This window comes from Hyaena hyaena, unplaced genomic scaffold (assembly GCF_003009895.1).
Source record: "Hyaena hyaena isolate Hyena2069 unplaced genomic scaffold, ASM300989v1 scaffold_368, whole genome shotgun sequence".
Taxonomy (NCBI): Eukaryota; Metazoa; Chordata; class Mammalia; order Carnivora; family Hyaenidae; genus Hyaena; species Hyaena hyaena.
The window spans coordinates 132,124-148,250 of record NW_024080989.1 but is presented as its reverse complement, the minus strand read 5'-3'; the positions used below and the strand labels follow the sequence as shown (position 1 = coordinate 148,250).

The following is a 16,127-nucleotide window of genomic DNA, read 5'->3' as shown; positions in this document are numbered from 1 at the left end:
CGAGTCAGGAGAAAATTCACACTGTGGGATCCCTGAGCAAGAGTCTGCTGTCTCACCCTGTCAAGAGGGCTTCCACCGTTATGAGTCAATTTCTGGTAGAAAATTAACAGCTGGAGAATGAGTGGGGAGGGTGAGGCAAACCATCTGGCTTTGTGAAGCCAGAGCAGCTGGGCTGAAGAAACCAAGACAGACAGAAGACAGCAGAAGCTGGGAATATTATGGGTAAGAAGCAGTGTCTGGAACTGTGCTGCCCAATATAGCAGCTGCTGTCCACATTTGGCTATGTAATTTTAAATTAATTAAAATAAATATATTTGAAAACCCATCCTTGGCTGTACTAGCCACATTTCAAACATGCAATAGCCACAGGAGGCTACATTACTGCCAGTACACATGGAACATTGCAGAAAGTTCTATTAGATAGAGCTGGTCCAGAGGCCTTACTTCATCCCTTACGTTTGAAATGCCTTTGGACCCTAATGTGTTCTACAACATGAAGGTCCTGAGGCTTCAGCTCCTCTTATTCAAGAAAGCTGGGGTACCAGGAGGGTCAGTGAGGGATTTTCCTTTGGTTCTGTTGACCTTTCTGGACCATTCTCAGGCTGGAAAAAAGCTGAAAGGGGAAGCCAAGGCTTTGATCATGGGGAGCTGCCAGGGTCAAATCCCCTGCAGTAAACTCCCCTGGAAGATATACTGAGTGGGCAGCAGCCAAGGGGAAGGAGGTACATCTCAGCAACAGCAGACCTGCTTCTTCATCTCTTCATGACCCATGTGAAAGTTTACAGGGAACAAAGGAGTCAGGAGCCTTTCACTGCGATGACTCCTACCTTTCTGGGCAAACCGACTTCTGCTGAGGAGGACAAGCCTGGAGCCTCTTCCTCTCTCCTCCCCTCCTCATTGTGCTTGCTGCGTCATTGTCAATAGCAAATCCCAGGCAGCCACGTGATATCATCTCCCCTTCTGGTACTAAAACCTGTAGCTAACAGTGGAGTATCTGTGATCAGGTTCTTTCCTCTCCCTCAACGGTGATGTCAGAGCTGCCCAAATGGGCTGAAGCCTTAGAACAACCCAGGGTCATTCTATTAGTCACCAGGATGCTGGTGGCTCCACTTTCATCTGCCATTCTCACCTTGGGTAAAGTCCAAACTGAAGTTTTCAATGGGATTGTACTGAATCTGTGGATCAGTTTGAAGAGAAATGATATGTTTATAATACTGAGTTTTTCAATTCATGAACATGGTATCTTTCTCAACTTAGTTGTCTTTAGTTCCTTTCTATGAAATTTTATAGTTTTCTCTGTAGAAATCTTAAACATTTTTGGTTAGATTCATTCCTAGGCATTAGATATTTTTCAGTGCTTATTATCTTAATTTTTTTTCTGTCTTTGCTGATGCATTTCAGTTCATTATAGAACAGTCCAGTTATTTAGTACCTTCAGACAATTATAATCAAGACTTTTCCATGCTGACCAACTTGGTCCTACACATTCAGGTAGGACCCAGATACCATTCAGTGTCTCCAAGTATCTTCTACTTTAGATCCTTCTACAAAGGATCTCCTCTGGCTTGCTAGTAGGTGTGGAATCAATACTACTATTACCTACTGCATTCTCTTCAGACATCACCATAGATACCTGAGATGGGGGACTGAATTGCTCTTAACGGGTTTATATTCACCCATAGTTTTTGGTGTGTTTGGAATAGAGTGTCAACTTAAGGAGTGGGGCAGTTGGATTTAGAGCAGGGATTTACTTGAGTAAATGCATTTTCTGTAGTGTGGTGAGGAGAACAGAAATGAAGAACTTGGCAACATTAATCACCATGAAGACAATGAAAGGACAAAGCAAGAGATAGAAAGTGATCAGCCAACTTGCCGACCAACCAACCAATCACAGACACTGAAAGGATAGAGAAGAAAAGTCAAGCAGTGAGAACTTCAGGTAACTTCTCCCTGGCTGCAATTGATGCCAGTCTTCTATACCCTTGCTACCTAACTGTCCTTTCACACCCAATGCTTATAAGTGCAGACTCATTCATATCATAGATAAATGATCATTCTAGTGAAATAAAATGTGCTGAAGAGAATCTCAGTTAATGGTGAGTGTTCTGAATTGCAGGTCACTGTTAGAAGCCACTGGTTCTTAGGCCACATCCAGCCAGATATTTCTACCAGGGCTTCAAGTTGTTTCTGGTTTGATTTTCTGCCTGAAAATTTGGAGGATGCTTTTCCTGGAGTCTATTCCCTAAATTAAGAACATAGCTTAATGAGAAACTAGGGCACCTTGTTCTCTTCAAGTCTCCTTCCAACTGGTCAAACTTCCTTGCTTGGCCAGCCAGGTACAGTGACCCTTACCCCTCTTATCACCAGAAGTTCTTTTTGAGGTATTCACAGAAAATATCCATTTTCCTTTCAATTTACACCACAGATTGACCCTGGCATGTGTGAAATGCGATTGACCCCAGGACAGCTCTCTTATTCCTTTGGGAAAAGTTTCTCTTATTTTAGTCCATCTTCTCATCATAGAAAACTAGGGATTGAGGCAACTAGGAGTTGCTCTATAGGTTAGACCACCTCAGGTAACTACTTCCTAGAAAATGGCTTACTCCTTGATCTGTAGGGTTTAGGTAAGGGTGTCTTTCAGGCTGAAGCCTCTACAGGGATCCCTTTCATTTGCCTGCTTAGGGCAGGTTTGCTTAATACATCTCCTGTACTTATGAGATATAATTCAGAAAGTCCAATGCAGGGTTCTACAGACTGCATCAGACACCATCAGAGACACATCTGAGTCAATTGTGGAATGACTCAAGGCTTTGAAATATTTAAACCATATGTCTCATGAAACTAGGTGAAAACAATGCCAGTTTCCCTACTAGAGGCTGTCATCTGAGACTGCAGCTCAACTTGGCAATGATCTTGCATTCCCAGCCTCACTGGTCACGTTGCTGTGGGCTGTGAACCTGTCAGTACTGCTGAGCCACGTGGTTTGGAATAGGACCATAGGTAAGCAGAGGTACTGTGGACCTCATGGAAGGTGGCCAGGGACATTTAGGGGTCTTCTCTAGGTCAGGACAATATTTATGTTCCTGAATAGGACTGGACTTGGAAGGGAAGTGAAAAGAGTATATTTGCTGCCCTGGAGGAGGTAGGAAACACCATTATTTTCACCAAATGACATTTATTAGGAGTCTTATTCTCTGAAAATTAGCCAAGATCCCCAAACATTCTTTGAGAGAAGGAATCAGTATTGCAAGATTATTCTCTGTGTTATCTTGGAAGTCAAGTCTCTCAAAGGTTGTTTCCCTCTTTCTGAAAAGTGCTCAGCAGAGCACCTGACATGGAAGATGCTTGCTTGTCACAGTGGAAATAACATCAACTATAAAGTCAGAGGCACCAGATTCTATTCCCAGTTCTACCACTTAATAATGGTGTAATTAATCTTACACTTAATTGCTCTGAGCTTCACTTCCTTCTTCCCTAAAATGAGGATGCTAATACCTTTCTTATGAGGGTGTTTTGAGGATTATGTGCAATGAGGTATGTGTAGCACATGGTAGGTTATTCAGAAATGTTAGCTGAATTTTAATTCAAAGAAGATGACATCTTGTTAAATGAATACAGATCTAATAGCCAAGGAGCACCCCCTACACCCTGCTCCAATTAATCCCAAGACAAGTAAAAATTTGAATAAAAATGGAATATGTGGACAAGGACTTTTCCTTTTTGTCTCTTTTTGATGTGTTGTATCTGTAAAAACTAGTACAGGAGCGTGGGAGAAGGCTCAAAAACCTGGAGAGGTTTCCTCAAGTCTGGAGCCATATGATTCTCTTAGAACCACCTCTTTCCTTCTTATTGCTCTCCAAAAGGGGTTGTGGTAGCCAGGGGAGCCACTGAGTTGCTGCTATACCCTCCGTCAGGAGCACCTGCCCATGTTGTGAATCCCAGGCCAGTGGATGCCAGTGATTCTGACCTGTCTTCAGCGGTGGAAGATGGTGGGTGCAAGTCAGTTTACTCCTCCATTATCCAGGAGAAGGGAGTGGGGCTGTTTAGGGAGGGCAGAGAGGATCCAAGGTGACAGGAAATCCAACCTTCCCTACCCTGCCTCATTCAGCCAATGGTTCTAATATTTCTTCCAGCCTTTTTTCCTAGAAGTTGCTTATAATGTCTGCTTATCAGACATCTGCCCTTCCTGTACTGGAAAGTGCAAAGGAACAATAATGTAGCCTCTGAGGAGGGGAACAGGAAGTCCCCATAGGGAGGAACGCTGAACCCTGAGCAAAGGAAACCTGGGCTGAGCTTGGTGCAGCTGATGAAATGAGAGAAGAGTCGAACAGCGGTCTGAGTGAATCTGGGGGGCTGGTGGTGAAGAGGTTTGGTTTGCCAGTTGGTAGGCATAGCTTCTTCTAGATTATGTGCTGGAGAATGAGGGTGGAGACAGGGTGGGAAAGGGGAGAAGAAGGACCATCATCTGCCTCCTTGGAAGAAGAGGCTTAGCTCAAGGAGGAATCTGTTTCCTCCTTACCCCCCAGCCATGGACTAGAGCAGACTCTATCTCAAGTTGTTGTTCTGGTCCAACTCCGGGTAGGTTTAGGAGTTGCAACATTTGTCTTCCAAGAACATGGGGTCTTTCACTGATTAGTTTTGCCCCTCACTCTCCTTCTTTCAATACTCGTACTGTTTACTCCCCTTCTTCTCTGTCCCTCTGGTGCCTGTAGACCAGACATCTTTTTAAGAGGCCTACCTTGGGTTTGAAGGCAATGAGCTTCAGAATCATCTCCACAGTGAAGAGGCCGGTGAAGAGCATGTTGAGGATGTTCATGGCGATTTTGAATAGGCAGCTCTGGCCATAGTGCTGAGGGGAAGGGAAAGACTGTAAAAATGAGGTGGGAACATCCTTTCTCTTCACCATCCTCCTCTCAATAGAGATCTTCCTTGAACCAAAACCTGGAAGGCCATTCACATCTCCTTGGGCAGTAAGGTGGACTCAGGAAATCTTGCAAATTCTCCCCTTCTCTGCTAGCTCTGAAAACGCATTTTGGCAGAGTTCTATGATCCTGCTTTGATTGGTTATGACAACTTTATGGAGACTTGTGGTTCAAGAGAACTTAAACACAAGTTGATTTCCCTGAAGACAGGTGGATATAGAATCAACCTTTACACCCATGCCTCACTGACAATAATGAACTCTTCAAGCTCCCCTTCTGTTCTCCATTTCCTTCACTCTAAATGTTTTCTTAACTCAAGCTCCTATGGATTCTTTCAGAAGGCGCCAGAGAGAAGCTCATCCTTGAAAGGGACACTTATCTTTCTCCATCTGGGGAAAAGGACAGTTCTGTTCTTTCTGACTCCCTTGGCCAATATGAAGGGGACAGGCTGAAGACAGCCAGGCAGCTCTTCTACACTTCATATCCTCTCCTAATATTCTTCCTCTTGCAGGCATCATGGATCCAGGGCCCCCCTTGAACTGACCTGCATGGCCAAGCAGATGGTGTTGAGCAGGATGAGGACGAACATCAGGTATTCAAAGTAGGTGGAGTTGACCACATACCACACTTTGTACTGGTGCTGGTTCTTGGGGATGTACCTCCGCAGGGGCCGGGCCTTGAGGGCATACTCCACACACTGTCGCTGGGAGGGAGGCAGCAGGAGGGGTGGGGTGGGAATGGAGAGAAGGGGTTAGTAACCTGGATGATGTGTGTGGGGATGGCAGAGGAGAGTGGGATGTGGATGAAACTATATACCTTGGGAGTCAGAGAAATAATCTACTGCTCTGGCTCATTTACAGGTTTGAGATATTATTTGGACTCTTAAAATTTTTTTTCTGTAACTCCTTTAATGAAGGAAAGCATTGTCTCTAGTCAGTCTCCCTACCAAGACTTAGTCAAGGAGTTTGTGTCTCATTACTTGGTAATGCCTGGTATGCTGCCAACACTTAGTTGGCATTTGATAAATACTGAATGACAGTTTGTCTTCCCATTGGTTATTTCTTATGCCACAGACGCTCCTTGGGGCACTTCTCAACTTTGTCTCCTATCCTAAGTCAATCTTCCTTATTTACCCATGTCCACAAGATCAGAAGACATAGTCCGTGGTTAGGGGAGAAGATCTTAGGCTAACTACATTCCTGAGACTCCAGAACAGATTTGGTTCATTTCTATGCACTGTGCCCAGATTCCTATGTCAGGAACTGGGGAGTTAGTCCAGCCTCTTCATTTACTCTCAGCCTTCACACCCAATCTCTAAGCCAATTTTATTTCCCCCACCTCCACTATCATTAACGTGATAGTAGATGAGGGTCTAATCATCTTTCATCTATACTTTCTAATTGGCCCCTTCTTTTCGGTCTTACTTCCAAACCAAAGGCCATATAGCAGCCAGAATGACAGGTCTAAACCCAAGATGTTGACATCAAAGTCCATGAGGAGTCCAGATGGCCTAACTGGTGTAGAGCTGAGTGTCTTGTGCTATGTGCCTTCCCATACGAGACCTTAAGTCACTCACACACAGGGATATAACTCTTCCTTACTCACCCCATTGAGGAGTCTAGCTAGGGAACTGACCTCAGTCACAACATGCTGCAGTCCACTGTAACAGCTTCATTCCTCACTGATGGAGTTGCCAGCTTTCTCAACGGCCAACACAATACCTTACAGTTCTGGCATTACCATATTATTCCTACTGAAGCTTCTTTCTTGTCCCCATCTCATGCACAGGCCTCTGTGTTTTACTTAAATCTTTTAAGAGTGGTTTTCTAAAGCCCTTCTCTTCCCCACCCCCCAAACCCTCACTGCCTCATTGCTCTAGTTTCTTTCTTCATTATCGATGTGCCAATCCATGTGGGCACTTTCTAACTTATCAACTTCTAAGAGATAGGGTGTGAGGTTTTTTCCCACAGCATGTATCACAGAGTCTCCTTAAGTATGTGCTTAACAAATATTTGTTGCCTGAATGCATTTGTCAGATTCAGGATTTGCAGTGATTTGCATTTCTTTTGTCTGGGCCCTTCCAGAAGACTGACAGCCCTATTCCCTCCTTGAGGAGCAGACAGATGATCTTAGTATCTGCATAGATCTCTCTCCTGACCACAGCCTCTCTTCTGGGCAGGCCACAGGCTGACAACAGCTGTCATTTCTCCTGTAGTCCTATTCTCCACCCAGCCCTGCCCCCTGTTTCTCTCCTTCCTAGGAAGCTACCTGGTTCTTGTCCAGCTCACAGTTCTTGTATTCCTGCTCCCCCTGCTCCTGGAAGGTGACGATGACGAAACCCACGAAGATGTTCATCATGAAGAAGGCAATGATGATGATGTAGATGATGAAAAAGATGGAGATCTCCACACGGTAGTTGTAGATGGGGCCCTTGTCTTCTGTGTGGGAGTCGATGGAGCGGTACAGCAGCCTGCAGGAGGAGACAGGCCCCAGAGGGAACCGGAGAAGCAGTGTCACCTCTGTGGAATGACAGCACCACTGCTCCTAAGGATTCTCAGGATCAGGGGTGCTGGAAACAGCTCTAGGCTGGGAGTCAGAAGATCTGGGTTCAAGTTCCAGCTCTGCCACTTACTGGGGTGGGACCGTGGGCAAATCACTTAACCTCTTTGAGCCTCAGATTCTTTATCTGTAAAATGGAGACAATAATTCCTGACTTTCCTACCTGGCAGAGTAGTTGATATAATGTATACAAGGGTGTTTTGAAACTGTCAAGAATTTGTAAAATGAGTCATGGACATTGCTTTCAAATACTGGAAACATTAGTAAATATTGAAACAGCTTTGCAAACTGGCATAGGCTAAGAGGATGTTACCGTGAATATAAAATAAATCTATCTGAGAGCAAATATCCATTTAGATAAAAATATTAGGTAAAAATGACCCAAGCTTATTCAGATCATCAACAATGGTTTGGGTTTACAGTCAGGTAGTTTACATGTGTATGCCATTCATTTGGGCCCAGACTACATGCCCATTAAGGTTGTTTCTCTTCATGGACAGGGAATATTTCCTCTCTTTCCCTTGTTACACTGCACAGTATGTGGTTATTCTCTAGGTATCATCTATATTTTACCATATAATGATGGTGACTCTCATCTAAGATCCATGTGCTGTTACTGACTTAGAAATATTTAGAATTTTCTTCCTTTTAGATGATAATTTCCCTGGAGTACACTGGGTGCGGAGGATGGGGAAGCAGGTGTCTATACAAAGATATATGGAACACCTGATGCACAAGCTGCCTGGTAGAGGTGATACGGTGTAAAAGGTCAACGAGGCTGGTGTAGGCATGATCTCTACAGAGGAATTTGGACCCAGGCTTCCATCCCTTTCTTACTTTTCACTGTAATTATAAACAAGGCTTTTTCTAAGGAGACTGAGGTAGAGTCTAAAGCAGATACCTCTGCCACCTCTACCCACATTGAACACATGTTGGGATCAGTAATCTTGAATCCTGTGGTGATCTAAGGCTCATACCTAGAGAAACTCACCCCATTCCTAGATGCCATGAGAGTAATGACAAAGACCCCTATCATTGTGGCTCACTCTGAGGTTAGGAAGGGGAGCTAAAAGAAGATCATTTTTGTTTGGAATTTCTGAAATGTTGACATCTTCTAGAAAAAGAATAGTCTATGTTTCAGCAGTGACCATGGTATGCAAACTCCCATAGTTTGGGAAGGACACAGGTAAGCATGACCTCTGGAAAGGAGTGTGGGACAATAATAAACCTTGGGGAATGGCTTGGCCTCTAATATCAGGGTGCACAGGCTGTGATTTGCATACTCACTCTGGCCACCCCTCAAAGGTGGAGACGGTAAAGAGGGCCATCATGGCCGCCAGAACATTGTCAAAGTCAAACTTGCTGTTCTCCCAGCTGCGGGGCTGGATGATGGGGTGGTCAACTTCCCCATCCTTGTATGTGATGTAGTTACCCCTGAGAAAGAAGGAAGAGTTAATTCTTGGGTTTCTCACCTCCCTTCACACCTGACCTATCAATGACTCCTGGCTTGCTGGGTAGGATGAGACTGGCTAGGGTTAAACCTCATTTAAGCACTAGCCATTGGGAAGAACGTTAGTGACCAGACCTTTTAAGAACAGATACTCTTATACGTCATGTCAACAGTATCACATTACCCAAGGGTAAAAGTCCAGCTGTCAGTGCTATCTGAGAAAGAATGGTCTGTCCTTCCTCTCAGGCCAAGTCACCAACCTCCCAGAGTTAACTAGCCTTGGTGCTGGCTGCCCTCTAGCTTGTACTTACTTGCACTCCGCCTCGGTCTGTTTGGAACTATCTGAACAGGTATAGAGCTTTCCCTGGAAGGCAGAAGAACAAAGTGATTGGAGATGTTCATTAATCAATGAATCAGTCAAGAAATGATTAATGATTATGTCTATAGCCCAGCACTGTGCTAGGAACTTGGGACAAAAAGTGCAAGGAGAGCAGAATCTAACAGGGAAGACATGAGTCACACATACTAAGCAGTCAGTGAATAAAGATGCTCAGTGCTGCAAGTACCACTGACATTTTTTAAAAATGGGGGGAATTCCACTCCATGAGAACTGGACTCTTTTGGCTAGCTTAAGGAAGGTGAAAGTGGAACAGGTCTCAGAGGGACAAATTAGACAGAAGGAAATCAGGCAGAGAGGGCAGGGGGAAGAACGGTTCAGAAATTAAAGGATTAAGGCAGAAAGAGCAAAGAAAGAGCCAGCTTCATTGTAGCCAGGGGGTGCCTTGTCAGGAAGCAAAGAACCTGGATGGACGTGGCGTTCTGAAAGCTAGCTGGAGAAGGGTGGATTTGATGCTGTCGATAATAGGGGACAGCTGTGGGGGTTTAAGCAGGTGACTTGCACAAGGCTTCAGAGGATAAAAGTCCCTCTCCCTTTCTTGCTAGAAGGAAGGGCAAGGATCAGAAGGGCAGGTTGTGCTGCAAGGCCAAGGGGTCCTTGGCCTGGTGGAGAGTCCTCCTTCCTGGTGGGGGAAGCTGAGGGGAGGGTGTTTGGAGGTTCCACTCATCCCAAGTCTGACCCAGGCTGCTGTCATCTTTTGGGTGTATCTGCCAGCAATCTTTCTCAGGCACGCTGACAAGAGGGGAAGGAGGAAGTAGCACAGATCAGAGCTGGGCTGTTACCTTGAAAAGCTGGACCCCAATGCAGGCGAACATGAACTGGAGCAGCGTGGTGACAATCACGATGTTCCCTATGGTCCGGATGGCGACAAACACGCACTGGACCACGTGCTGTGGTGGGAAGGGAAGACAGGGGGGCAGGTTTCAGGAAGTGCCTGCAGACTGAGCTTTCTTTAGCCAAGGCATGAGCCTCTCAGAGGGAGAGGCATGGGCAACCCCTTTGCCACCAGAGGGAATATAATGACTCAAAGAGGCAAAGCATCTTCCCAGGTTCACACAGTGATGGGATCCAATGGACTCAAAGTCCCTTGTTGGGCTCTAGGTGACAATAGGGATAAAAGCCCTGTTAGCTTCCCATTTTATAGGTATAAGAATATGGGTTCCTCATCTGCATGTGGGGGCTCTGGGTTTGTGTGTGTGTCTCCTTTATGCAAAAGTTTTGCTTAGAAGTTCTGATTTTGTTTTCTCTTTTAAGTTTATTTAGTTTGAGAGAGAGAGAGAGAGAGAGAGAGAGAATCCTAAGCAGGCTCCAAATAGCTTGGCACGGAGCCTGATGGGGGGGCTCGAACTCATGAACTGTGAGATCATGATCTGAGCCAAAACCGAGTCAGACACTTAACTGACTGAGCCACCCAGGTGCCCCTAAAAGTTCTGATTTTGAATGGCTGCCTATCCTTGTTCTCTTCACCTTGAAGTGGGACTGGAGGTGCAGACAGGAGAGTCCAGGCACCAACACAGCAGCCATTTGCTCCAGCCATTTCCCCTCCCTCCAGCCCCCACCCCACCCCCTTGCCTCACTTAACTTCCCCCAGTCCACAGCTGGGTTGATGCTTGCTCTGCTGATGGCTCCCCACTTAGGCCCATCCTTCTCACCTTTAGCCCCTTGGCCCTGTTGATGGCCCTCAGGGGCCTGAGGACTCGCAGAACTCTCAAGATCTTCACCACATTGATTGCACTGGACCTGGGAGAGAGAAACAGGGCAGGGGAGTAAGCTTTTGTTGTGGTGGAGCAGGAAATAATGTGGTGAGGGGGTGTCCTGACAGGCTAACTCCAGGCAAACATGAGAAAGTGTAAAGTCTGTTTTGGGGACTTTCTCATCCTGGGACCATTCTCTACTCCCATCTCCCACCCTACAAGAGTCTTGAATTTGCCTGTGGCCCTGAGACTTCCTGGTGGTGTGTAAATAATATGAAAAGCAATTTACCATAAGTCATTAGCAATATAATGTGCTACTCAGAGAAGCTTTAGTAAAGAAAAGAGAAACCCCAGCTCTGTCACTTAACAGCCAATTCACAGAGGATAAATTCCCTAATTTTTTCATCTGTACAGTGGACCTCATAAATTGTTGCAGGGATTAAATGAGGAAGCAGTATCTGCACCATTTGCAGTATGCATAGCCCATATTATGAACTGAATAAATAGTAGCTTTTATTATTATGTCTGATGAAGACATCACTGAACTTGAAGAAATGCTATACAGATGGTGGAGCTTCAGGCCTTTGTTGGCTGGAGATGACAGGCTTGGGAGGAGATATTCTGGTGTTGATCTCCAGGTAGTTGCCCATTACACACATATATAAAACCCACTGATTCATAACACACTCAGGACTTGAAGGAATGGATTCTACACAAAAGGTGCCACATGCCTGAATGCTAGAGCCTGGCCAGAATTTCTGGGAGCCTCAGGCTTTTGCTGTTTCCCAGTGGGAATGAGGCACTAGGGTGCAGTTCTCCCCACAAGTCCCTTAGCAGGAAGCCTGCATGGTTTCTGGAGTTATTCATCCATCCAGGTGGGCTCTATCTCAACCCTCACACACTACCCATCTGATTGAGATATCCTCGCAAGCTTTCAGAGAGACTTGTACTCATCTTGGGACCTAACAAAATGTATGACACATCAGCATGAGGTCAGGATAATGTGCTCAGGAGGGAGCTGGTAGAAAGATTTGATTTCTCTGGTTCATGGCTCTTTTATTCCAAAGGATTCAAAGGGCATTCCTAGTTATACCAGTATCTCAGGGAGGGAGTCTGTTTGCACTGAATGGCAATGGAAGGGATTTTAAGGTCAACGGGGAAAGCACAGACTAAAAGCGGAGTGGTTCTTGGTTCAAGGTTAAGCAGCAGTTTAGTGGTAGTGCTGGGATTAGAATCTAGACCTGTAGGTTCCCAGGCAGACAGCTGGGATAATATAACTGATGATCACAGAGAGGGTCTCACTCGTTGCTCCTATGTCCACTCTTTCTAGGCTTACCATGAAAACACCCTTGGGAAAGAACACCCAGGACCCCTTTCCTCCACCATTGGTATGACCTTGGGCATATCTCTTGTCCTGAACCTCAATCTTCCTATCTATAAAATGGTGGTAACAGTCTGCCCTGCCTGCAGCTTTTTTTGTGAGGACCATAGAAGACTGTGCATGTGAAAGGGCTTTCAAGTTGAAGGCAGGCTTAATGTTACCAGCATATAAAACTTGGGAGAAACTAGTAATTGGATCCTTTTAAACCTGAGCAAATTGACAACCTTGGTTGTATGGTGGACTCACCTGGAGAGCTTTTAAAACTCCTAAAGCCCAGGCTTGTACCCCAGACCAATTAAATAAAAACTGGGGCAGAGGGATCTAGGCAAATGTCTTTCCTGAAACTAGTCAGGTGATTCCACTATTTAGTCAAGACCGAGAATCTGTAATTCCTCTCTTTCTCTGTCCTCCACCCTCTTCTTCTCATAGGTACTTTGACTGGAGAGAGAAAGGGAGGAAAGATGGATTAGAAAATCAGGGCTGGTCATGGCAATGGAGGGCCCTTGTTGCTGAGGGTAGACAATGGCACTGGGCACATAGTGGAGGAGACAGGAAGGCCCTGGAGGTATTCTTCTCATTATAACTGGGCCTGGCCCTGCCTGCCATGCCAAGATCCAGATATTTTAAACATATTCTGGCTGGATGGACATGCCACCAAATGTCACACCATTGAGGACGTGGACAAAAAGCCATCATGCTGTAGAAGTCAGGATCCCCACCCTGTTCCTGTCATGGTCACACTGGTAGCCATGCAGAAATGCCCTCCAGAGTCTTGGTCTCCCTCTATGACACTCATTTCTAGTTGTGCACCCCCATCTTGGGCTGAGGGAGTCCTACTCACTGGATGCCAAAGGAGATGAGGGACACGCTGACCACCAGCAGGTCCAAGATGTTGAAGTAGTTCCGGCAGAAAGAGCCCTTGTGTAGAAAAGCCCCATAAGCAGTCATCTACAGGGAGGCACAGAGAAACAGAGCATGAGTGGTCCCTGCCCAAGCCTCAGAGACCCCCTCATGCCTCCCTCTCCTCCCACAGCATCCTTTGGGCAGGGCAAGCTGAACAGCAGTGAAGAGGACTGGGGGCAGGCAGGGTTGCAGAAAGAGAGGCAGGGCCAAGGACAGCATTCTGCAACCATTTATATAATCACAAAAACAATTCTCAACTCAGGATGGTTAAGTGGCTCCTTCCACTTACTAGACCACACTAGACTCTGTATTTGAAGCCTTTTCAGACGGGGCCCTGCCATCCGCCTCTCATTTTCCACTGTTCCTTATCACAGGTCCCTGGAGCCCTTTGCTGACACAGCCCAGACCAGATTTCCCTTTGAATGCAAACATCTCAACCTCCTCTCCAAATTCTATCAACCTCCAGGGCCAGTTTAAGATACTAGGCATCTGGGGAAAGGTGGGGCATGGTTAGTAGTGTGACCAACAGTCCTGATTTTCCCAGGATTCCTGTTTTGGTACTGAAAGTCCTGTGTCCCACTTGGGCAACTCCTCAGTCTTGGGTAAACCCAAATCTTGGTCATCCTAGTGCCCATGAGAAGTTCTACCAATACCTTTGGCAATTAGCATTCTTCTACTTCCTAACCTTAATTAGTGTTTATGATCTATGCCAAATATTGTAAACTCAATTCTATTATCTTTCCTTCAGACTGATGTTCTTTAATGTCTGAGCTGTTTGAACACACAGAGGGGCACTGTGGTACCACTGTTAGGAGCATAGGCTCTGGAGCCAGGCTGCCTGAGTTTGAATCCCAGCTCTATCATATTTTGTTTGTACAGCCTGGAGCAAGTTACTTAACTTCTTTGTATCTCTTTTTCCTCATCTGAGAAATGAGAGTAACGATAATATTTATCCTCCAGGATTATAGGCATCAAATGAGTAAAACACTTACTGTCATCATAGAGAACTAAACTTGAGGCCAGATAGATTGGATTTGAATTCTGGATTCTTCCTACGTAAGGATGTTTAGTTTCCTCATCTACAAAGTGGGCATACTATTCCTTGTCCTTGTGAGGCACACATAGAAAGGCAATGTGGAGGTCCTTTGAAGACTAAAATGGGAGCACATGGGATGGTGATTATTGTTACAGGACTTGGCTATTATTACCTCTCTCTGAGCTCAGTATAAAGTAACTATAGATGCTCAACAAATAGCCTTTCCAATTCTTTTGACTTGAATTAAGAGCCAGTGGATTTCCAGGTTAAGGGTTGTGAAAGGCCATGGGCTGTGATGCATCAGCCAAAGGGAACAGTTTGGAGCCGGTGGCTGAGAGACTGAGAGCGACTCCCTGGTCATCTGGGGTCCAGTTTATCTCTTTGGAATCAGAGCGTGCCCAGGGCAACATGTCCGCAGAGCAATTCAAAAGCAAACACAGAGGGAGCTGGCAAAAATAGCTCTTGCAACCTAATTCTTTCCATTTATCTCTTCCTGCAGGGGGTCACAGGGGACTCAGGCACCTGTGTCCTGCAACAGTTTCTAGAAGTGGGTATATTATGTAAAAGGTTGCAGGGGAATATAGTTAGAGATTTCTCCTGAAGGCCTGCCATCTGGAGGGGCTTACTGTCTTGTCTCTCAGTGAAGATTTAGGAGGGGCTTGCTGTTCTGTCTCTGAGTGAAGATCTAGGACCCCAGGGACTAGACCTGGTTGGCTCCTTCAGTTCACTTAACCAAAGTGCCTCTGTACCTGCAGAAGGCCGAGCACCTTTCCTAGCCATTTGCTTTTAGTTTCAGAGAAGGCATTGAGTCTGATCCTGCCTCACTCTTGTTTTAGAAATTGTGAGGACATTACTGAGCACCAGACAGCCCTCCACGGTCAGGTAAGAGCACTCCTTGAATAGGTGCACTAGTGGGGTTCACAGTGTCAATGTCTGTCCTCCGATTTTGGGGTCCTATTTGTCAGGGGACCTAGGATGAGGCCAGCACTCCAGAAAGTGTGTGTGTGTAAGGGGTGGGAGGCACATGCCCAGGCAGGGCCAGCTGAAGAGTGGCCATAGGAGAAAGGGTAACTGGACGCCAAAATATGGAGCATTTATTGAAAATTATCCTAGGCCTTTAAGACAACAGAAAAGACCAGGTTCAGGTACTCAGTGTAAAGTGTCCCTTTAAAACCTTGTTTTGCTGATGGCTACCCACTCAGTTCTTGCTTCCTAAAAGTTCCTAAGCCATTGCATAGGAAAAGCCTATTACTGGGGTATTTTCAGCCTCAGAGAAGAAAAAAGGTGGTCATGAGATTGCTGACTCTCTGAGCTGGAAACGCAAAAAGCCGCTCTGTCCAGTCACAGGCGTCCACTGTCTCCCCAGGCAGCTCTTCTAGTTACTAGATGTATCCTGTAACTTGTACTCACTGCTGTGCCCAGTTCACTTCCTCCCTTCTCTATATGTATTCAGGCCAACAGTCATGGTTCTATAAGCCTTTTCTTCTTAAGGCCAAATATCCCCAGGTCTTTCAACTGTTCTTGACACTAACTGCCTCTTGGATGATGAGACCATTGTTGTCTGTGCCATGGGAGGAAGCTGAGCCTTCAGGCAAGGCAGAGTGGCCCAGTGGAAGGAGGTGCAGGGAAGTGGGGTGGGGACTAAGCTTTATATTTAGAAGCACACTGAGTATCAAAGGGAGTAAAAGAGGGAGAGGGTGAAGGGAGGGAAGGCTCTTGCCATGACAATGCTTGCAAAGAGATCTTTCGCTTCTGTTCGCAAGGCAAACTTGAAGGATAATCGGC

The 16,127-nt window shown here is 45.8% G+C and overlaps 1 protein-coding gene across 1 annotated transcript in view; it reads right to left on the bottom strand.

Moving 5' to 3' along the window:
• The window catches only part of CACNA1C (calcium voltage-gated channel subunit alpha1 C), a 205,855-nt gene that overhangs the window by 72,508 nt on the left and 117,220 nt on the right, over positions 1–16,127 (bottom strand). Inside the window, exons 19-26 of the mRNA XM_039250015.1 lie at positions 13,245–13,351; positions 10,981–11,068; positions 10,111–10,218; positions 9,243–9,295; positions 8,769–8,915; positions 7,191–7,392; positions 5,467–5,625; positions 4,739–4,849 (exon numbers count right to left, since the gene is read on the bottom strand). Of these exons, the coding sequence (XP_039105946.1) occupies positions 4,739–4,849; positions 5,467–5,625; positions 7,191–7,392; positions 8,769–8,915; positions 9,243–9,295; positions 10,111–10,218; positions 10,981–11,068; positions 13,245–13,351 (975 nt within the window). The remainder of the gene's footprint in view (positions 1–4,738; positions 4,850–5,466; positions 5,626–7,190; positions 7,393–8,768; positions 8,916–9,242; positions 9,296–10,110; positions 10,219–10,980; positions 11,069–13,244; positions 13,352–16,127) is intronic.